Source organism: Typopeltis vanoorti, chromosome 2 (assembly GCF_054136105.1).
Source record: "Typopeltis vanoorti isolate ZY-2024b chromosome 2, IOZ_Tvanoo_1.0, whole genome shotgun sequence".
NCBI lineage: Eukaryota > Metazoa > Arthropoda > Arachnida > Uropygi > Thelyphonidae > Typopeltis > Typopeltis vanoorti.
The window spans coordinates 130,093,022-130,116,971 of record NC_143550.1 but is presented as its reverse complement, the minus strand read 5'-3'; the positions used below and the strand labels follow the sequence as shown (position 1 = coordinate 130,116,971).

Sequence of the window (23,950 nt, the reverse complement as noted above, 5' to 3'; positions counted from 1 at the left end):
ACTTGAGCTACAACCTCCCAGATAGTCATTCAGCTGTAATCATGTACTGGCGTTCACGAGATGCTACTAGCACGTACTTTCCCAACAATACAACTAACGAAAGAACAGCTTTAAATACAACCACAACGATTTAATGTCAATTATGTATAGAGACTCTCCATGATGTTCATAGTTTATTTAAGCTTCAGTGTTTTAGTGTTTTTACTTTTTTCTTTCTTTTATGTCACCTGATGAAGGCTGTTACAAGCCAAAACTAGTCATGTTTTATACTAAAACCTTTTTACTTAAATCTCAGTTCTAGTCATTCAATTCTTTTTAAAAAATACACACACACATATATATAAATCATATTGGAAAGGGGCTGACAGGAAATTAACAGTTTGCTGATGATGCAAAGAGAGGCAGAGAAATCACAAATGCCACTGATATACAGCATTTACAGCAGTATTTCCCACTGCTATAAATGCTGTATATTTTTTGGATCAAGAGCCACATCAATAATGTCCCCCCCACACACACACAGACAATGGTGAATGTTTTGAGTATATCAGTGATGAGGTGATGAATGCAACATCATTTTCTAATTGTTCCTCAAAATATTCAAATTGCCCCCCCCCCTCCACCCATGGGGCATACGCCCCATGTTGAGAAACAGTGATTTACAGGGTGATTTGAATAGGCTAGAAGTAGTGTGGGCAAACCATAATGGCTCTCAATTCAATGTTAGTAATTGTAAAGTTATGCAGCTTGGCATGAAGTGATATACAACAGCATATTATATTGGTGGGATTATGCTTGAAGTAATTGATGAAGCTAGATCTTGGAGTTATGATGGCTAGAAAGTTGAAGTTCAAAGTTACATTACAAACTGCAAATAACTCAAAGAATAATTGCAATGTAAGGATACTGTAGTCATTTTGCATGTTTACAAGGCCTTGATATACCAGCATCTAAACTACTGTGTGCAGATTTGGTCTACTTGGTTCCAGAGGGAATAAAGAAATGTGGAACAACTGCAAACAAGAGTTTACAAAGATGATATCAGGATTATGGAATCAAGATTACAAGGATTGAATGAGTATGCGGAATTCAGACACTGACTGATAGAAGAAAGAGGAGCGACATGATAGTCCTATAAACTTTTAAGAGGACATTATAGGATATTGGTTGATAAAATTTTATGTTATATGGAAGGTGTCAGAAGACAAGAGACCATCTGTGGAAAGTTTATGTGCAGTTAAGAAAGGGATAAGAACTAGATTTTCAAAAAAAGGTTGAGCTGTGAGTGAAGGAAACAGTTTGCCTGTTGTGGTGAGTGCATCTAGTGTGAATAAATTTAAGAGAAAGCATGGCAGCTGGTGTGGGTAATGTATGACTTCCCTCAATCAGTCCTTGACTTCCTTGAGGTCTAATAGTAATAATAATAACCAAGGTAGACACTCTACCTCCAATCAAGGAGACTGTGGGAAGGTAGGGTTGCTAAACATGTGGAATTCTCGATCAAGAAAGGGTTTTCGTAGACAGGCTTATACGTTGTTTATGCATTTCTAAATCACTTAGGGAATTGAACAACGTAGATTTGAATATAAATTAAATTATACTTTAATAAATATTTCCGATATTTCGGCAACGTCACATTGCCATTTTCAAAAGGAACTTACAAAAAGGCACGTGCATGCAGGCACTACAACACAGTAACTGAGAATGAAGGTATGAAGCTATCGTTCTCCTAGAAGTCCTGATGGTGCCCTCTAGTGGGCTAAGTAGGTGTTCTTGGCCGTTGGGCTGTAGGTCTGCTGATGTATGCCTCCCAAATTTGGGGCAGTCGCATACAACCAAATTTGTTGAGGTTTGGGGAGTTTCTTAGGGCTGAGGCTGATTCCATTAATAGTCTTTCGAATTTGTATTTGCTACGGTGTATTACTGTAGCTTTCTTCCACCGTATTCTGTGGCGTGTATCCAGAGCATGGTCTGCAAGACCAGAATGGCTGTACTTGTGAAACTGGATGTAGTCCTTGTGTTCAGAAATTCTGATATTCGCTGTCCTGCCTGTTTGGCCAAAGTAAGACAGTTTACAACTGCAAGGGACCTGGTATACACCAGGTAGGTCTAGGAGAAGTGGTTGGTCTTTGGTGGAGCGGATAAGGGATGCCAATTTTCTATAAGGCCTGTAACAGGAGGTGAGGTCGTGTTTTTTTAAAATTTTGGTAATTTTTTGTGAGGTGCCTCGGATGTAGGGAATGGTGATGGATTTAGAGTAATCTTTGTTGTGGGGGGTGGGGGGGGGGGGCTGTGGTTTGTAGGTTTTAATATTTTTTGGATTTTTGGGGGGGGGGGGGGGGGAGGTAGCCATTGGCTGAGAAAGCGTTGAGGATGTGATTTAGTTCAGTGTTTAGGGCCATGTCGTTAGAACAGATTAGTTTTGCCCTGTTGTATAGAGTTTTCAGCACTCCATATTGTTGTGAGGAGGGGGGAGGGGGTTATTGGTGAATGTATCTGCCTGTATGGGTGGGTTTTCTATAAACTGAGAAAACCAAGGTTCCATCAGGCTGGCGGGTGACTAGTGTGTCTAGGAAAGGGAGGCTGTTGTTTTCCTCTTTATCCAGGGTGAACTTGATTCTGGAGTGTTGGTTGTTTAAGTGTGTAAGGAAGGAGAGGGGTGTTTCAGAGCCATGTGGCCAAATAGCGAACACATCAATGTAGCAGAGCCATATGGTTGGTTTTTTGTGGGGCAGAGGCTAAGGCTTTTTCTTCAAAGGTCTCCATAAAGAAATTGGCAAAGGGTAGGGAGAGTGGTGAACCCATGGCTGTCTCCTCTATTTGTTTATAGAATTTTCCCTGCCAAACAAAATAGCCTGAGTTCATTGTGAACTGAAATAGGGCTGAGATATCACAAGAAAATTTAGCTTGGATTAGCTCTAAAGTTTCCTTGAGTGGGACATTTGTGAATAAGGAGGAGATGTTAAAGCTGACCATTATGTCAGTATGTTGGAGTATAAGGTTTTCTATGCTGGCTTTGAAGTGGGCTGAGTTTTTTTATGTGTGATCGTGTGCGAGTTCTTTGGCAAAATGTTTAGCTAATTTGTATGTGGGGGAATCAATGCCATCCACTATGGGATGTAATGGCATATTTTCTTCATGTATTTTTGGGAGTCCGTAAATACGGGGGGGGGGGGGGGGTATATACAGGGTGTTCGGGATAAATTTGACAGTTTCATAAGGAAAAAGAAAATCTTCTTTGTATCTATTAAATTTAATGAATTGACAAAAAAACATTACAGGCAGAGTTAATTACAATACTATCAACAAGATTTACTCAAAATAACCACCATTAGCATCGATCACAGCTTCAATTCTGCTTCGGAACCTCGAACAAGCTGATGCTACAGTCTCCCTGGGAAGGGCCGCAAAAACTGTTTTAATTTTATCCATTAACTGGGCTTTTGTATTACTAGAAGTGCGATTGGTGTCTTTTTCAACTGCACCCCATACAAAATAATCCATGGGGTTAAGGTCTGGGGAGTTTGGAGGCCAAACATTTGGACTGGTGAAGTCGTAGAAATTTTCAGACAACCATTTTTGACTTTTCCCAGAGGTGTGGCAAGGGGCCGAATCCTGCTGCCATACATACGGCCTACCATTGGCTACCCTTGTTATCCAGGGCTTGACTACAGTTAGCAACTCCACGAACAAAGCCCGAATTCCAATGCCAGGGTTCTTCAACACCTGTTCCTGCAGATTTGTGAGGAATTCTGCTGTACGAACGCAATCAGATAGTCTGCTAGGGATCTTTCTTCTTGCTACATCCTCGTAGTCACCATTGCAAGTCTCTAGTTCATGCCTGATTGTTTTTACTGTATTCAGGGAGCATTGGGCAGCAGTCGTAATATCCTTATTTTGATGACGGGCACGAATCATCATGATACAAGTTATTCTCTTCCATGATTCAGGTGGGTTCCAGCTATCCATCCTTTCTGACATCTTGTATATGAATGAAGAAGGGTCCAAACTTTTAAATGAAGAGAAGTGTGTGTTAATACATGTAACTTACGGAAAAATATAATTAATTATAAATATGTCAAATTTATCCCGAACACCCTGTATATAGAGTTAAACGGCTTTAATCTGTTGGTAATTTCTACGGGCCAAGAAGTAACTTTCTTAAGGAGCCTGTGAAGTTTTCTGATTTGTGAGTTGGTGGGTTTATATTCGATGTGGAGGTAAGTAGCCCGATCTAATAGAAGAGCATTAAAATGGTGGGGGGGGGGGGGGGTGGGGGGGGGGGGGGGTGGGGGGGGGGGGGGGTGGGGGGGGGGGGGGGTGGGGGGGGGGGGGGGTGGGGGGGGGGGGGGGTGGGGGGGGGGGGGGGTGGGGGGGGGGGGGGGTGGGGGGGGGGGGGGGTGGGGGGGGGGGGGGGTGGGGGGGGGGGGGGGTGGGGGGGGGGGGGGGTGGGGGGGGGGGGGGGTGGGGGGGGGGGGGGGTGGGGGGGGGGGGGGGTGGGGGGGGGGGGGGGTGGGGGGGGGGGGGGGTGGGGGGGGGGGGGGGTGGGGGGGGGGGGGGGTGGGGGGGGGGGGGGGTGGGGGGGGGGGGGGGTGGGGGGGGGGGGGGGTGGGGGGGGGGGGGGGTGGGGGGGGGGGGGGGTGGGGGGGGGGGGGGGTGGGGGGGGGGGGGGGTGGGGGGGGGGGGGGGTGGGGGGGGGGGGGGGTGGGGGGGGGGGGGGGTGGGGGGGGGGGGGGGTGGGGGGGGGGGGGGGTGAGTTAGCTCCACCTGATATATCTTAACATTAACTGTAATCCAGTGTGTAAAAGGTGTAACCAGGTAAGAGCAGTCCTTTTTGTATTTCAGTATGAAGAAATAAGAGTTAGCTCCACCTGATATATCTTAACATTAACTGTGGCGTTCTACTAAAAATAGCTGAAGTATGAAGCTTTAAAGTGTTTCCCCCTTGTAGATAACTGCCTCATAATTAAATTAGGTGTTTATTGACTAAGAGAGAATTAGAGAATTCTACCTTAAGAATAATTACTGTAAAATTCTGGAACATTGAACTGTGTGAACCATTTTTAATTATTCAGAAGAATATAGAATTGACAGCTGAATGTTTAATGTTTTATGTTTGTTGAGTATTTGAACTAAGTTGATATATAAAAGAATTGAATTACCTCATTGAATAGAGACAAGTTGTGATAATAGTATTTAAGCGTTGGAGAATAAGATCTGTAAATTTAACTTCAATCTTTAAACCAAACCCAGTGGCTACTAGTGTCTCAGAGATATTTTGAATATTGTTCAATTAGATTATCTTGCTTAGAAAATTATGCTTAAATGTACATGTTCTATAACCCTGTATTAAATGTTTATTTTATTGAATTCAATTTGTTGTTTGCTTGATGTTTCTTCATTGCACTGCTCATAAAACTTATTCGAACTTTGCAGAAGCCTTAAATGATAATATTAACCTCGGACTGTATAAAGTGAGATTGCAAAAGTTAGTTGATATTGATTCCTCTGTATTATATTATACTGCATCACCCTCTGAATATAGGGTGACGCAGTATAATATAAATTTCCTTATATTCGGATCAGTATCAATCAGCATCTAACAAAATAAAAACGAAATTTAAAGAAATAAGAATAGATCCAACTAACCAACATAAATGGATCAATTAGCAAGATGGATGACACAACACAGGGTATAGCATAGAGATTTTACAGACTGATGTCAGAATTGAGGTAGATATTGAAAAATATTAAAAATAGTCATGTGACTACAACAGTGGAGTCTGGATTGCATGCTTGCTCATGTGCTACAAGAATGTGTAAGAGAACTGGCAGTGTCACTTATGAAGTTGTTCAGTCTAAGTCTCAGCTCTTGTAAGATTCCAAGGGAACGGAAGAGGGTTACATAGTTCCATTAGATGAAGGTGACTCTAAGAGAGAAGTGTTAGAAAGTTGAAGTATTGGAAAAGTTAGTTAAACATAAAATCTAGCAATGTGTGGATAGGAATATGATACTTTATGGTGGCCAGCATGGCTTTGTGAAAAGGTAGGTCCTGCTTTAGTAATTTATTCACACTTCAATAATAGATTGACAGCAGAATTAGATAAGGGAAATGGCTACATTATGACACTGCTGGACCTTTCAAAGGCAGCTGACAGAATACTGCAAGAACTATTACAAAAGTTAGAGCAGATGATAATGGATATGAAGCTGGTAGAATTGATTGGGGGGGGGGGGGGGGGGGATTGGAGAGTAGTATATGGCAGAGCAGAATATAGGAGAATACGGGTGACTGGTATGCCTCAGGGTTCTATGCCAAGGCTACTACTCTTTAATTAGTATATTAATGATAAAGAGAAAAATTCAGTTGATTGCTGAAGATGCAAACATGGGGAGGGAAATTAATAGTTGATAAAGGTGATATGATATCCTTCAGGATGATTTAAATAAATTGACACTGTGGACAAAGGATAAGGACTGTCAATTTAATGCTACAAAATATAGGGTTATGCACTTCAGTTGAAAAAGTCACATACTGTGTATCACATTGATGGTACTGGATTGCAAGAAATTGGGAATAACGGTGAACAGAAAGTTGAAGCTCAGAGGCCATACTGCAAAAGTGGTAAAATAGTTCAAAGGATTACTTAGATTCTGAAAATCACACTAATGAGTAAATAATAGGGAAGTCATTATCTTGCTTTATAAGGGTATGGTTCAGCCCTCATCTTGACAATTGTGTACAGATTTGGTCACTTGGGTTTCTTGGGGATCAGGATGTGGTGGAGAGGATTCAAAGACTAGTGACCAAACTGGTGACAGATCTGTGGAATGCTCCATTTAACCTATTAAGAATAGGTTAAAGCGTGCAGGTTGCAAAGTTTGTTTGATAGGTGAGGGGACATGATAAAAACTTATAAGTTATTAAAAGGATTCTATAAGATTGATACAAGGAAAATTTTTTAATACATGATGAATAGAAAGAGAACTACGGGGCCACCCCTGGAAGATGTCTGTGTATGTGGTTAATAAGAGTGTGTGAACTAGAATTTTAGATTGGAGAATGATGATTGAGTAGAATGATTTGCCAGAATTAGTTGTGATTGCCCTGATATTGAATGAGATTAAGGAGAGACATGATATGTATTGTATGTAGAAAGGTTAGTGTGGGTCTCCCACAATGAGTCTTCCGACTCCATGGAGATACCCATATAATAATGACAGATAAGAAAGGAAATTCTGTTACTCAGTTTAGCATTTACATTCAACTGCCAACATATAAAATCACAAATTCAGATAATTGACTGTTAACTAAAAAACATGCATGTTGGCCTTCCATGGAGTTCACATCATTCCTTTCTCTTTCTCTACTTTTCTCAAAGCAACAGTTAACTAAAGAAAAAAACTTCTGTAATTACAAAAAATAATTTCTGCAACTGCAGATCAAGTAGTCACAATCACTTATATTTTTGACAACTACATAATACTAGTATATGCATGAGTTAATGCTAATATATCTTATGCTACTTTGATACTGCTGGAAAAAGAGAGGGGGTGTCTACAGATTGTTATGATTGTCCGTTGTAGATAACATACGATGATATAATCACAAAAAAACTGAAATGTCACTAGGCATTGACATGTACACACAAAAATATGCAGAGAAATCAATTAATTTATGTGACACAGTATTTTTAAATGTAAGTTTTTTTTTTTTTTGACTTGAAATAAAACTATTCCGCTTTTGAGATTTTGAATACCATTAGGGAAGATGACATTAATTTTACACAAAAACTCTGACAAAAATTGAAGCTAACATGCCATTATTAACAAATTAGTGAAAATGTGTCCACTCGAAAGTGAAGGGACCTAATATATCATCAAGCTATTTCCTATGGCCTGAAGTGAAACCATAAGAAATGACCTGGCATTAATGTGTTATACAGAAAGGACTACAAACTTTAACCAATTTTGAAAGTATACTGAAAGTAGTTTTGATAAACACCCAATTGCATTACAATTTTTTTATTTATTAATGCAAAATAACTCCTAATAGTATTCTATCACAAAAGGAGTTTTGTTGTAAGTTTAACTTGATATCTATTCTACTGTGCTTATTACGACATGTCTGCAACCTAATTCTTTACACTGAAAATGGAACTATTAAAAAAAAATAACAAGTTTTTATAAGTCGAATCTAGTGAATCTTTACTTCATGCATTCTTCAATTCAGCATTTGCTTTCATTTTAATACTCAATATTAAAGATTGTATTATATTACTTATATTACATTCTTTAAAGCCTCAATTAAGCTTATTCAGATTTTAAATGATCATTACATTTCATCCTCCCTACCCTTCTAATAGAACAACCATTTTCGACCAACTAATTTTTTTAAAATCTAGGCCTATCTGAAATGATTAATGATATGTTTAAATTTTTAGACAATATGGTCATCATATTACTCCAGTTAACTAACCAAACTACAAAGAATTGATATAAAGTTATCTAAAGATAAACAATATTTCTTGCTGTATAATAATGAAGGAAAAAGAGGTAACCAAAAGAAGCAGCCACTTCTTGTAGCTGCTTTCTGTCTGCTGTTTCTTTCCTATGCAATGATATAATCATGAAATATGAAGGATTACAGATTACATTTTATTCTCTCTCCTAGAGAAGATGAAATGTAATCATCATTTAAAATCTAAATTATGTAACTATAAAAACAAAATACAATAATACAATATTAATTCATTCTATGAGATAAACTATTTACAACCTAATTTATAAATATATAATTCTCTATAAAACTTGCAAACTGCAAATTAAAATATTAAAAGGATTGTAGAATATTTATACAAATGAAAAGATAACTAGTGAGAATATTAATTAATGCACAATAAACTTATTAGTTACAACTGTTATTTTAGTAAAGTTTTATTATTTCAGACATAAAGCCTCAGGAAATATGAATTACTTATGAAACATTTTGTACTCGCGAATATTGTGATAGATTTTGAAATGCCTTCAAGTTCCTGACCTCCACCAAGTAAGAGATGGATATAAGCACATGGCATAATGAATGCACAACAAAAAGTTTCTAATCTCTGCAATGTCAGTAAGCAGTTAATACAGAAATTGGATAGAAAAAGCAACAGGTATTACAGTGTACCTATTGTAAATGTTCATTGAACATGAAAGTGAAATAACCAAAAGTGTGCCAAAGTGCAATAACATTCACATATTAGTATACAAACGAGAGAAAGGAACAATGAAATAAGGAGTGTGCGTGTGCACACACAGACACACACATATATATACACATTAAAAAAAATATTCGTCAAAATAAATTTTATTTTGAATAATACAATGGAACCATATAATGAAGATTTATCCAACAAAAACTAACTGTAAACTTTATTTTCTGATTTTATGTTCATTTGAAAAGAGCAATGAAAGAGAATATAAAAATTAAATTTTATTTATAAACAATCATCAGAATAACTGGCTAAGGTTAAAATGAGCCTAAAAAGATTTTTCAAAAGTACTCTTTTGAAAGCATCATGCATGCATTTTAAAACTACAACATACCCGTACTGTTAGGCAAAAGAGTTTGCCTATAGTTCATTTTATGTGAAAATAAATTGAGGATATATTTCTGAATGAAATAGTTCTCAATTTTTCAGCTAATAAATACCAGATACAAGGGAAATATGATCATTATCAAATAAAAAGTAGGTTCTAAATAAGCAATTTATGTAAAAGCATTTAAACAAAATTATTTCAAAGACTTTCAAACGAATGAGTAGTACTGCTTGATCTATGAATATCAGCAATTTGGGCAGTTTCTTCCTCAGATAAACCTTCTGTTCTTTCAGTGATGTCATCTAAAATGTCCATACCATCATGAAGACTAATGTCATCATAAACAACTTCTCCCTCAACTGAACTACTCTCATCAAGATTTGGAAACGTACAACATTCACAAGAATAATTCCCACGAGAATTGGATAATGCTGGGGGCTGACCTACTTCTGAATACATTCCAAAACTTTGATCTAATTCATCGTCAGCAGCAGCAGTAACATCTTCATCAGATGAGAGAAAATTGTTATCATACAGCTGAAGATCACTTAGCCTGTGCATTTCACCAGAACCATCAGTATCTGTATGAGAACATATAATATCACTGCTAGAGGATGAATCTGATGTGCTTCCATCTTGTTTTTCCAAAAAATTTTCATTTCTTATTCTTTCATTAGTTAAATCAGAATCTGAAGACTTTGTTTGAAAACATTTATTATAATTTTTAGAGTGTGTATAACTGTTTGGCACTGAAGAGGAAAATTTTGCATCTAACTGGCCAGTCATGAAAAACCGTTTCTTTTCTAAATTCACTAATGAATCTTCTGAATTTGATGAGATAATGCAGTTATTACCACCCCCTGGAAAATTTTCCAATGAATCAATGCTTTTATATTTATAATGATATATGTAATCATCACTGGAATTCATTTTATCAGAAAAACTCGAAACATATGTGGTTTTGTAAATAGGAGAATATACTTCCTTTGACCTTCCTATTTGTTCCTTTTCCTCTTTCATGCCATGAACTGATGTCCGATTGTAAGATGAGTGTTGGGAAACTGTGGTTGCACATTTAAAGCTGGTTTCACTAGTACTACTTAAATATTGTTCCCGTCTGGATGTCAAGGCTAAGTTTTCATCTTTATCTCTTATGGACTTTGACAGTGCCCCTTCAGAAGCACATTTCTTTCTATTAAAATTATCAAAAATATTATCTATACAGCCATCTTCTAATGAATCATCTTGTGAAGAAAAGCTCCCTAAAGGTGGAAGCTGATGAATGGCAACAAAATCTACAGTTCGACTATAAGGAGATATACGACAAATTCTATTATCACGTTGATTGCTATTGCGAGAACCGTGGAAACGACTAGCACGAACGTAGAGTGTTGGGCTCTTATGACCAACTCGACAATGATCCAAATCAACCCTAACTCTATGTCTAGGAGATTTTGTTTTAAGATTATGTTTTCCTGATACAGTAATGTGTTGAGTATTGTCTAATTTACGTTTATGTAATACATAAGTTATATCACTAAAATTTTCTTCTACTAATGGCGTACATGATAGCTTTTCACCATTATTAAAATTACCTTTTTTTTTAGTTTCCCTTAAATTGATATTATCAATTATACTCTCACTACATGTATAATTTATATTAACTTCTCCTCCCTTATCCTGCCCATTCACCAGTGGTGCTTTTGATACAGGTGCCTCTTTAACTAAGTGACTCTCTGATTCACTATCAGAAGAAATGAAATTTTCTGTACTTTCTTGATCAAAATTACTAAATGATTTTATATCTAAATGATAAGAATCGTGTGATATATTTTCATCAGTATCATTATCCAGATAATCAGGACTATAGAGACTGCTTTCATCATGAGCAAAGCTTGGAGATTCCAAACCTGGGGGAAGATCTCGACGTTCAGGTGTCTCCTGTCCATCACCATTGGCACATAAGATACCATTAGCAATTATGCTTTCTGAAGCCTGGAGAGCTCGAGGTGAAGATGGCTGTGATATTGATATATGTTTCACAGGTGGTGAACTGGTTTCCTGAGCCTCATGTGACAGGACAACTGAGCCACAAGAATGGCTGTTACTCACTGGCAGCAAAGGTTGAGCAGACAAAGATGCACCTACAGTACCTAAACCTCGACGAGACGTGCCCGGAACACGGAGGCTGGTAGATCTGCCAAGAACAGGGACATGTGGGACAAGAAATAACTTTCAGTCATAAAGCACAATAAACAGAGATACAAAATTAAAGTTCATAATAGTTATCATTCTTGTCTAAACTTAATTTCGTTTAATTTTTAGTTAAAAGGTACATCAAAACTTTTACCCAATTGTAAAATCATTTAATATGTTTGATTATTAAAAATAATATTTAAATAAATTATGAAATGCAATCAAATTGTTAATAACAGAAGGGTATCTTATAAATTATTTGTATTCTTCAATTAACAGTCATCAAAATACATGACAGTTTAATCAATTAAGCTCACAGCCTCTCACTTCTCAACTAATGATGTTTTAGATGTTAGATTATCTTAATTGGCATTAAATTTCACATGAATGAAGGAATGAAGTAGAGCTTTGTATGCATGAATCTATGATAATGGAAGTAAAACAATGTAATTATAATACAGTTCTCTAATAGATGCCTCATGAATGTAATGCTTAAGGAAGAAAGAAAGATGGAATATTACACCCCTCGAATAGAAAAGACCTGAGCTGACTTCTCAAAATGATGGGAGGAATCTTTAAATCAGCAGTGCCCCCCCCCCCTCAAATGAAGGCGAGTTAGCTAATCGAGGTAGTGTGCAAAACATGGGTTTTCTCTTCCTAGATCCAGGTAAATCAGCCAAGTATGCATGCAATTTACAGACAAAAAACACCATTTATGGGTGTGGCAGATGGCGTTTGTTGTGGAAAGTGTAGTGTGCAAATGGAGGATTAAGTAGTGTAGGTGGTGTATTGTGTAGAATACCTTCTTGCAATGATTTCCTTGGAGGTATCCTGTAATAATAAGAATCACAATCATCGAGAGTAAACCTGGAAAATACCAATCTGATTTAAGAAGGAATGTCAGGATCTGATTCTTAATTTAAGGAAATAATCAATAGAGTGCATGCCATCTGCTCCACCCTCCCTAACTTTAAAATAGAACTGGATTCTATCAAAGGAATCATACAACAGAATGGCTGCAATTCCTAAGAAAATCCATCACGTAACACTCCCACATACTTGTTCCTCACGAACTCTGACCTTGTACATAAAGTTCCTATGCCTTAACACTTTAATCTCTGAACCAATTACAAGGAACCCGAAAAGTATAATTCTCCTCCACATTACCCTCCATCAAAAAGGAACAGTCTCCTCTTTTTCCTGCCCAGTTGTTTAGAAGGTCTCTTGTGATTGTCTCCTTTCATATTTTGATAAACAGGACATTCAGTTCAGAAAAGACTGCAGGAACATCAGTCCTAAATCCTATATAATAATAATAAAAAAACATAAGTCAGGTATAACTAATCATGGAATCAGCATTGACCACAATCTGCCCAACCCTGGAATACTGTACTCACATTTGAAATGGTATACTTAAAACCAAATTAAATTAAATCAGCCAAGAAATTATATGTTTAACCCTTTATCCAAATGTAAGTACCAAAGTTTGCACGCAAAAGGCTAATGACTTCACGTTATTGCCTTAGTATCCTATAATGCAAAGCATATCCTTTCAAGACATAACTAATGCTCTGCATTATGAAAGGGCTGCTATCCAGACTGGTTTCAACCTTTATTGAGATATATATATATTGAGATCTCATCAGTGGGAGCCACACACAGATACTTAATACAAATCTACATCACCACCATTACTGGTGATATATAGGCTGAATGGAAAGGTTCAAAGAAATGTGCTGTCCCTCTTGACATTTTCAGGGCTTCTGATTGTGTTTGTTTAGCATCAAGGACTGATAAGCAAACTGCCTTCTTGTCACCCTCTGTAATCAGACAGCAGGCCTTTGCTCTGATCGATCATTTCAAGTCATGGTGGATGATATTCTCTCTTCAATCTTCACCACCAATGCAGAACTCCTGTAGTGCTTTGTTCTATCACCTACTCTGTCTTCTATATAGATCACAGTTTTCTATATAGTTCACAGTTTTGTTGATGAATTCATCCTGTTTATTTGACAAACCATGCGATTCACAGACATCAATCTTTCAGATAATCTGTAACCATCCTGCACTAGGAGGAGGTTAATCTGTGACCTTCATTGCTACCAAAACACAAGCTTGCCTTATTTGTCTTCACAAAAGGATCTCATCTCACCTTCCCTTACTCTCAGTAATCCGCAAATCACCAGACAAGATCAGATATCTATCAATGGACTGATATCACTACCAACCTCTCCAGGAATAAACACATCACGTCAATAGCTTCCACAGCTTCTAAAAACCTAGGCATACTTTTTCACTTGATATACTATTTTTTATCCACCCAGCTGCAACACACACACACACACACACACACACACACACACACACACACACACACACACACACACACACACACACACACACACACACACACACTAACTCTACACAAATCCCAAATTCAGCCATCCTTACACACTACATCCCTCAGGCTACATGCAAAAAGGACATTCAGAAGTGGCTGAAGGAAAAAGAAATCGGTTTTACTTCTGATATGGTGAAAACAGAGCTATTGAACTTGGTGGCAAATGTCAAGAGTCAGTTTCAAAAATATCGCATCGACAGCACTGGCGAACAGAAAGGACACAGTTATTCTTCTTCCACCACCATATCATTGTGAAGTGAACCCCATAGAACTCATCTGGGTACAAATTAAGGGGCATGTTGTAGCTGAAAATATTTTTCAAAAAAAAAAAAAAACTTTCAAAATTTAAGATGTTGAAAGACTGGTCATGGAAGGATTTCAAAAAATTACTGAGTGCACATGGAAAAGTTGCATAACCCATGTTATTGAAGAAGAAGAAAAATTCTGGGCTCTTGATCAAATGATAGATGAGGTGATGGAAAACATATGTTTCACAGTAGATGACAGCTCTGAATCTTTATTCATTGAAGATGCACAATCTAATGATACTACCCCACAACCTAAGTGGTGTTGAGGAGCTTCCTCATTAAATTAATGAAAGGATAAGAGTGTTTATATATATTATTGTAATAAAATATGTCATGTTTGGAAATGTGCGTTGGAACGAGTGAAGTTCACTTCATAACGTAAACAATCACTGCTTATCTTAAGCCAGTTTATAATAAACTATATGACATCTACTTTCTTACAGCCTATCAGCAATTCCAGAAAATTCCAAGGGCAGACAGTCGCATACAGTCATCTTGGCCATGGAATTTCATATTAGCAATCATAATGTAATGTTATACCTAGAATGGTGTGATTTGGGCAATGACAGCTTTTAGGGGATTCTCCTACGCATGTGCTTAGTTACAAACGTGACGCACTTCACTGTTGCCATAGTAACAGCGAACTAATATTCTGCAGACAGCAAACTAATAACCTTCGGAAGCGATACGGCCTGTAGCATATTTCTTTACTTCCAAGATAACCTGAAAAAGAGTAGATGTTCCTATTTTAGGAAAGCACATCTCTAACGGTGTTCCCAGACTAATGTCGTCTTCAAAAGCCAGGTCATGTCTTTGAAAAAAGATGGTTGCATACCGAAAATCATGCAACAGGCTAGCTGATTAAAGCTACTGAATGATTTGCAATTTTTGGAATTTTCTTGCAGAAAATTCTATTTAAAAAAAAGGTGGATCAGATGATCTATGGATGAAGGTGAGAGATGCTAGGCAATTCCAAATATGGTCTTGGTCCTAAACCAGCTGACTGACATCAAAGCAAGGTAACTTTCAGTTCTTTCCTGACCTGACTGTTATAAATAGAATTTGATGTTTTTTTGCCTTTGCTTTTAAGGGTCATGAATTTCAGAGCATAAGCTCCAAGATAGATTGTTCTGAATTTGCAACTAAGGCAATGAGACCCATATTATGTCTGTAAATTGCATCTCCTTCTGGCCAGTTTGCCTGTTTTGTGGGATTCTTGCCAGAGAGTATTTGCAATTGCTTTTGAGTGAGTAACTGGGCATCAGCTTTAGAACTGAAGGGTGTCCTATATATCTGTACTTCATTCTCCAGATTTTTTCCCTCTTAGGTGCTGACTGATGTAGTGAAAGGAAATGTGAAATGTATCCACAAGTCCTTCTAACTCTGAGAACCAATATATCACACCAGGACTCGGATAAATTAAAAACCAATTAAGTTTTGTGTAGTGGGAAATCTGAAGGAGGTGCTTAGGAATTGTTTTAGTTGCTTGGCTTCTCCATGTCTGAAGTGCACAATAGTTTGAGGAAAGGTAGAAACTGACAATGTTTGGGTATGGTTGTTGTGGCAGCTAGCATTATATACTATATAATATGTTTCACGGACAGGAGAGGACTCTATAGAATCAACTTTTTCAGGTAAGGATGAGATTGATTAATTTTTCTATTGTGATAAATAGTACTTTCTACTTCCTAGTTAAACAGGAGTGAGAGAGAGAGAGAGAGAGAGAGAGAGAGAGAGAGAGAGAGAGAGAGAGAGATGGCAAACAGATTCTAAATTCGATAGCAGTGCTTCTTCAGGTAAACATGTGAATGTAACACATGTAAACATATTACTTCAACTGTTTAGGAGGAAAAGGTTATTGCTGTCAAGCATGCACTCAGTAATCATTCCTAGGATATCAGTTTATGCACTACCCCACACAGTACTACTGCCTTTTAAATCTCCCACTGCAAGTGAAGGGGATGAATAGCAACTACAATATGAAATCATTAAGGTCATTCCAAGATATATCGCTACTATATAGTAGACAGATTTAAAATACTTCAACAAGGGTCTCACTGACTTCTATGTCAGAAATGAGATGGACTTATTTGAATAGGACAGGGGTCGGCAACCTATGACCCACAGGCCACTGAGTGACCCACAAGAACAATTGGGGTGACCTGCCAAAAGTCTGTATTTGAAACCTAATAATCTAAATTTTTAAAAATAAAAAAGGAAACAAGTGAATTATTTTTTGTGTTTTAATTTTTAGGAATTGATAATTTAGAAATCTCCAGGGAGCTAGAGAAAGATATCAAAAATCAAACTTTAAACTGAATGTTAGGCATCAATCCCTTCAGCATTTATAGCAATGAAAAAAGTTGCAGTAGGTATTCTATCTGTATTTGGTTTGTCATATACAGGAAAACCTTGCTTAATGTGAATTCGATATGCATGATAATTAATTAGTGTGACTGAGTGAAATGATACTATTTCCCGCTTTAAGCAACTGATTAATCAGTTAACGTCATTTTTATATGTTATGTGAAAATTTTCGTTACGCAAAATTTTTTGTCGCCAATCTGGAAAAGCTGGAAGTCATTAAGAGACAGAAAAGTGGCACTAGTAATACAATGATTGTGCGAGACCTGGGATACAGTGGGTCTACAGTTTGGATTATATTAAATATGAGCAAAGAATACAAAGAACAAGGAAAAGTTGCTGCTGCTTCTTTAAGCATGCAGATCACCCAAAATAGAAGCCATTTAATGATCGAGATGGAGCGTCTTCTATCACTCTGAATTGAAGATTATAAACACAAAAAAGAATACCTCTTAGTACAGGGAATATTCAGGCAAAATCTCTCAATATTTTTACCTCAATGAAAGAGACCAAATTTCAAGAGGAATGTGAAAGCTTTATTGTGAATTTAGGATAGTTTGACCATTTTAAAAATAGAACTGGACTGCATAATGTAAGAATCACTGGGGAATCTGCTAGTGCTGATAAAGATTCTGAAGCCAAGTTTCCTGAATAACTGTCAAGGATAATTCAGAAGGATGATTATGATGACTGGCAAATATTCAACGTGGACAAAACTGGTCTTATTTGGAAGTTTTTATTGGCACTTATGCCAATAAAAACTTTCCTAGCTAAAACTGAAGCATCTCAACTAGGATACAAAGTATCTAAAGATCATCTTACACTTTTATTAGGAGGCAATGCAGAAGGCGACTTTAAACTCAAGCCTATGTTAGTCTATAGTTAGTTAATGAACTGGATAATGAAGATGTGAGAAACTTGCTCTATTCCCATTCAGAACAGTTAAGCGAGAATGATCTTCAACTAAAACTGCATGCATATGAAGAAGAAAATAAGGAGTGGCAAGAAGAGAATGTTACGACTAAAAAGCTAACTGCAAAAGAAAGTGAGCTAGTTTTCAATCACATTGAGTATGCCAATGAAATTTTGTTTGATGCTGATCCTGATATGGAATGAAACTTCGAAGTCTGCTGAATTCTTGATAAAGCGATTGCAAATTGCATGACAAGATGAAAAACATCGAGTAGGATCAAACATCTTTACTTATTATATTTTGTAAAAAAGTAGCTCAATCAAATGTTTGGACATTAAATAAAAATTTATGCAATTGATTTTTATTAACTTCATCATCATCATCATCAAATTCCTGCCATGCACCCTCAAGGGGTGTACAGGATATGATAGTACTACATGAAAAAATTACATCATTACTAACTTCCTATCTACAATTTTCCTCCAAATCAGTCTGTTACTTGTCAAGACTCCAACATTATCAGATCTTATATTTCTATCGTCTAAGGCACTTTGTATTGTATCAATCCACCTATATCTTGGTCTTCCTCTGGGTCGTTTTCTTGTCAACCTGGCAGAGAACACTTGTTTTGCTAATCTTTTCTCTCCCATTCTATTTAAGTGACCATACAGCCTGAGATTAGCTCTGCTAACACATTCCTGGATGCTGACAATGCCAAGTTCTTTCCTAATATCCTCATTTTTAATATGATATTGCTATTGATGCCATCTGTTCATACCTATAATCTTTCTCAGGACTCTCATATCTGCAGTCTCTAGTCTTTGGTCAAGTGTTTTACTTCTGACCCAGCTCTCAGATCCATAAGTTAAAACTGGTTTGAACACCGTCTTGTATACAGCTAATTTAGTGTTTCTACTAATTTCTCTCTTATTCCATATGAATTTATTCAATTGACTTCCCACCATACCAGCTTTGCTGATTCTGTTGTCTATTTCTATATTTAATTTACCATCTTCAGTAAAAATTGTGCCTAAGTAGCTGAAATGTTTTACTTGTTCCACAGGGTCTCCATTCACAACACAGTTGACATTTTCAATGATTCTGCCTATTTTCATTGTCTTTGTCTTTTTATTGCTGACCTCCATACCATATCTATTACAACAGTTATTCAATTTAGTCAGAGAATCTTGCAGACTTGAAACGGATTTATTTAGAAGTATAACATCATCTGCATAAAGCAAAGAGCTGACATTAACATCTCCAATTTTGATATCATGTTTAATACCACTTTCCTTCATAATGTGATCCATATAGATAATGAATAACAGAGGCGATAAAGTACATCCTTATCTCACACCAGATTTAACATTAAACCATCTTCCTGTACACCCTTCAATTCTAACTGCTGACTTACAACTCAAATAAAGACTAAGTATTGCTTGATATAATGCACCATTGACACCATATAACTGCAGCATATTGAATAGCTTCTCTCTTGGCACCTTGTCATATGCCTTTTCCAAATCGACAAAACTCAAATACAGATCTTTGTTATATTCCCATGATTTCTTCACTATTTGACGTAAAGTGAAGATCTGATCCTGACAGCCTCTATTTGGCCTGAATCCAGTTTGTTCTTCACCCAGCTTTTCTTCCACAATTCTTCTCAACCATTTCTCAAGTATACTTGCATAGATCTTGCCAGGAACACTCAGTAGGGAAATACCTCTGTAATTCTCACATTCAACTTCATTTCCCTTTTTATATATGGGCACTATGAGAGCTCTACTCCAATCATTGGGAATTCGTCCCTCTGTCCAGGCTTTCTGAACTATGCAGTGCAGCCACTGTAAGACTCTTATACCACCATACTTCAGCATTTCTGGTCGAATATCATCTACTCCTGCTGCCTTTCCACATTTCAAGACTTTGACGGCTTTTTCTACCTCAAGTATGGATATGTATTCCTGACTGCATGCCTGATCAGTGTTTTTTTACCACTGTGCTGTCATCACTGCTTGTTTCATTTAGCAGTTTTTCAAAGTAATTACTCCATACTTTAAGGATATCTTTTTCCCCTGTTTTCATGTCACCTTTATCATCTCTAACTCCTTTCACAGCACTCTTTCCTCCATTCCTAAGCTTCTTCAACAACCTCCAGAATATTTTTCCACCTTCTTGATATTTATTTTCTATATTCTTGCCAAAGTCCTCCTATGACTTTTTGTTTATTTTATTAACTTTGATGATTTATTAATTTTTTTATTAACTTTGATGATTTTATCCTCTAATATAGCTTATATAATTTTTTTCCAAATTTACACTAACTGATGGTTGAATTATAATTATTCCTCTTGTTTATTGTATTCACTTAACACGATTTCTGTTAGTACACATTAATTGATGGATTAATTAATTGCATTAAGTGAGGTTTTCCTGTATAACCAAATTTAGATCCTGTGCAAAGAAACAAAACCAAGGAGGTCGGTGAAACTATGTTTAAAAAAATATTTTTTGTTTGATTATAATTTTTATAATTGTTTACATATATTTATCATTATTTATATTATGTTTGCATTATTTATATACTTTTGTGATGAATTATGTACAAATTTGTGATTTATATATGTTTATTTGTGTTTGCAATATCAAAATAGTATTTGCAGTATTTGAAGAGAGGTAATAGTACAAAAAAAAAAAAATAATAAAGTATCCTAAGGGACATAACAAGTCCTACTTTCTCACAACTATATGATATCCAAATGTATATTCTTCTTCCCACTCAAGAAAATTAAAGAAGATAATTGGATAAGAAAATGGATAAATACCCTATTCCAGGGATCAGCAATGGGTCAGATTTTGTAATTTGTATGTTCACCACTTAATGTGCAGGGCACATAGCGTGAGGGGAGGTATGTTAGTAAAAAAAAAAAAAAAAAAAAAAAAAAAAAAGGTTTATAAACAAAGTACTAAGCATTACAGAAAAGCAAAACTTCATTCTTCTTATAAATAAATATGAAGAAGAAGAAACGTTTTGCTTTTCTATAATGCTTAGTACTTTGTGTATAAACTTTTTTTTTTTTTTTTTTTTTAACTAACATACCCCCTACCCTGCTATCTGACCTGCACATTAAGTGGTGAATATACAAATTGCAAAATCTGACCCATTGCTGACCCCTGGAATAGGGTACACGGTTATCCATTTTCTTATCCAATTATCTTCTTTTATCTTTGAGTGGGAAGTAAAGTAAATTACATTTGGATATCATATAGTTGTGAGAAAGTAGGACTTGTTATGTCCCTTTAGATACTTTATTTTTTTCTTCTGTACTATTACCCTCTCAGCATATGAGCATTTGTAGTCTTTTATTCCTCTTTGCTTCCTGGTATGTGCTGCTGTTTCTTGATCTTTGCCATCTTTCTCTTTATTCTATCTCTGACATGTCTGGATGTATACTGAATATTTTCCTCTTTCACAATTAGCATTTTCACAATCTTTGATTTCATACTCTTATGCCATGTTGGACAGAGATGATAGAACCATGAAAGGCAGTTTCAGTATAATGGTATTTCTGCACTGATACTCCAGGTTTGGAGATGTTAAATGTATGGTGTTCATAGTTGGTACAAAAGCATTACCACCATAATAATGTATTAAGATTTCAAACAGTTCGCTCTTGATCTTTCAACTCGCAGCAAATCTCCTCATTTGGAACATCGAGGAGATCCTGAATGTTATCAGTCAAGCTCAACTCTCTCTCTCTCTTCTTGGAACTGACTGTACTTTCTGGTATAATTACGTCACTTCTATATCGTCAGATACCAGCAAACTTGGCATCCTCTGTCACAAGAAGTAACTTTTCATCCATCCATCTAGTTAGCACAAATCTGTCTGACCCTGGAAGACTGCTCTCGTTGGGGGGGATAAATTAAACAACACCTGAATATTCATACAATTAAATGGAAGAATAAACATTCAGAAAGTCAGAATTCATTAGCCTACCTTTGAAAAGGCTGTCGCTTTACATAGTTTTCCCTTACAAATTCTACCATCTGTTTCTGTGTTCTTCCACTATACCTATAGAAGTTTTTAAAATTTTAAATTCTAAGCTAATGCATAATAAAGAATAGGATGAAAACTTTTCTTGAGCATTGCTTAGGATATTCTCTACTATACTATACTATATATATAACTAACAAGATCTAAAATATTTAACGATATTTTTAACAGCAAACAAATCATGAAAATGTAAAATATTTGGAATATTTCTTTGGAATTTGAGAAATTAAGTAAACACTTATTCATACATTAACCTTTTAGCCAGCTCAATCTGAGTGAAAGAAACTCCTCTGTTTGTTACATTTAAAAATAATTATAATTATCCCCTAGGCTCTTTTGTTTACTCCCACCCTAAAAATAAAGATCATACACCTTTGAGCCAAAAAATTAGAATAATCAAAGAAAATGTGTTGAATGATTTGCTGTTCTAATTTATTGCACAGAAAATAATCATTACCAAATATGAATTAGCATCATCTAAATCTACATATTTTGTAGATTATATAACTATGTAAACACATAAAAATGTAATATAAATTACAAGAAAACTCTTATTAGAAAACATTCACAAAATTAGAATAATTTTTAATGTGGTTCAAAATATTAGAATAATGCAAAAATAAATGCACAAAAATTACAGTCAAAGGGAAACCAACATGATAATTAGTACTTTGTTGCATCCCCCTAAGGTTTTATGACCATTCATAGGTGTACATATTATTTACTAGTGGTTCGCAGCCTTTTTAATCAAGACATGCCCATATGGTCTGTAGACTAGAAATAAGTTGATTTTTGTCTCTTAGGACAACTTGTTGAAGACGTTTCTTCATAATTACCCACAGATTCTCAATGGGGTTTAAATCTGGTGAGTATGCCAGCCAAGGAATTATATTGATTTGCCTTTCTTCGAGCCATCTAGTAGTGGTCTTGGAAGTGACAAGAAGTTGAATCTTGCTGAAAAAGGAAATCACCATCACATAAAATCTTCCGATGCTAGTAACATAAAAGTGCTCAAGAATTTCTTGGTACACTTTGTAATCGACTCTTTCATACACAATACACAGCTCACCTGGACCAGATCCTCTATAGTCATACAAACCCATACCATGACAGAGGTTGCAAATTTCACTGAACGTTTCATGCATTCTTTATCAAATGCCTCTTGCTTAACCACACTACCAGCCAAGACATCTATAGACATCAAGGTTATTATGGAAGTGCATATTAAAATTGTAATACCATTGATATTACATTGAAATATATCATGGATACGAAGCGTACGAGGATGCGTATTTTATTCATAATAGCCGGTTAAGACGCCAAACACGCAATCCCACGATGACCATGGGACACACAAAACATACTATCATTGCTAAAATGTACCTTTTTCCAGTCCTCTCGACCCAACAACAGTCTTTATTTACACCATCATACTCTGCCTTTTGCTTAAAAGTAATAAGTAGCTTCGTCTTAGGTACATGTGATTCAAAACCCAATTTGTGAAGTCATCTCAACGTCAGAGATTTAGACACATTCACACCTAGTTCTTTCTGTCTCCTGTGAAAATACCTTATACTTTGCAGTGGTTTTTCTTCATGATATTCTTCAACTTCGCTCATTTTTTGATAGTTATTACCTATCGACTGCTATTGCAGTGATTATTTTGATTAGTTTTAAAGAGCAAAGAACTACAAGCAGATGTTTGGCTAGCTTGTATGTAGGATCCTAGAGAATGCCCTACTGGTCTAAACAGCATGTTTATTTTTTTTTTTATGAACTTTGGGAAGAATAAGTATCTAGAATAAGCACACTATCATAATAAACAGATCTTTTTTTTTTTTTTTTTTTTTTACTTTTTTGGTCTCCAGTTCATTAGACTCCATCTAGAAGCTTATTTAATTGATAATGTGGAGCTAACTGAAATGAGGTTCCTTCGAGGGGTTGGGGCTGACAAGATAGAGTCAGAAGCTCTGCAATTCAGGAAACCCTCAATACTCAACTGCTGCTTCTCCGTGTTGAGAAATCACAGTTACGTTGGTACGGGCACCTGGTCAGAATGCCATAAGAGAGGCTTCCCCAGCAGGCCCTCTTTGCCAAGTCAGAGGGTGGGAGGCCAAGGACT

General features: G+C 36.4%; 1 protein-coding gene across 2 annotated transcripts in view; it reads right to left on the bottom strand.

The window, feature by feature from the left end:
* Cdep (Chondrocyte-derived ezrin-like domain containing protein) overlaps positions 1–23,950 on the bottom strand; it is a 741,059-nt gene that overhangs the window by 426,314 nt on the left and 290,795 nt on the right. For both annotated transcript variants that reach the window (XM_090413128.1, XM_090413137.1), the window contains exons 13-14: positions 21,772–21,846; positions 11,497–11,783 (exon numbers count right to left, since the gene is read on the bottom strand). In XM_090413128.1, coding sequence (XP_090269254.1) covers positions 11,497–11,783; positions 21,772–21,846 — 362 coding nt within the window. The remainder of the gene's footprint in view (positions 1–11,496; positions 11,784–21,771; positions 21,847–23,950) is intronic.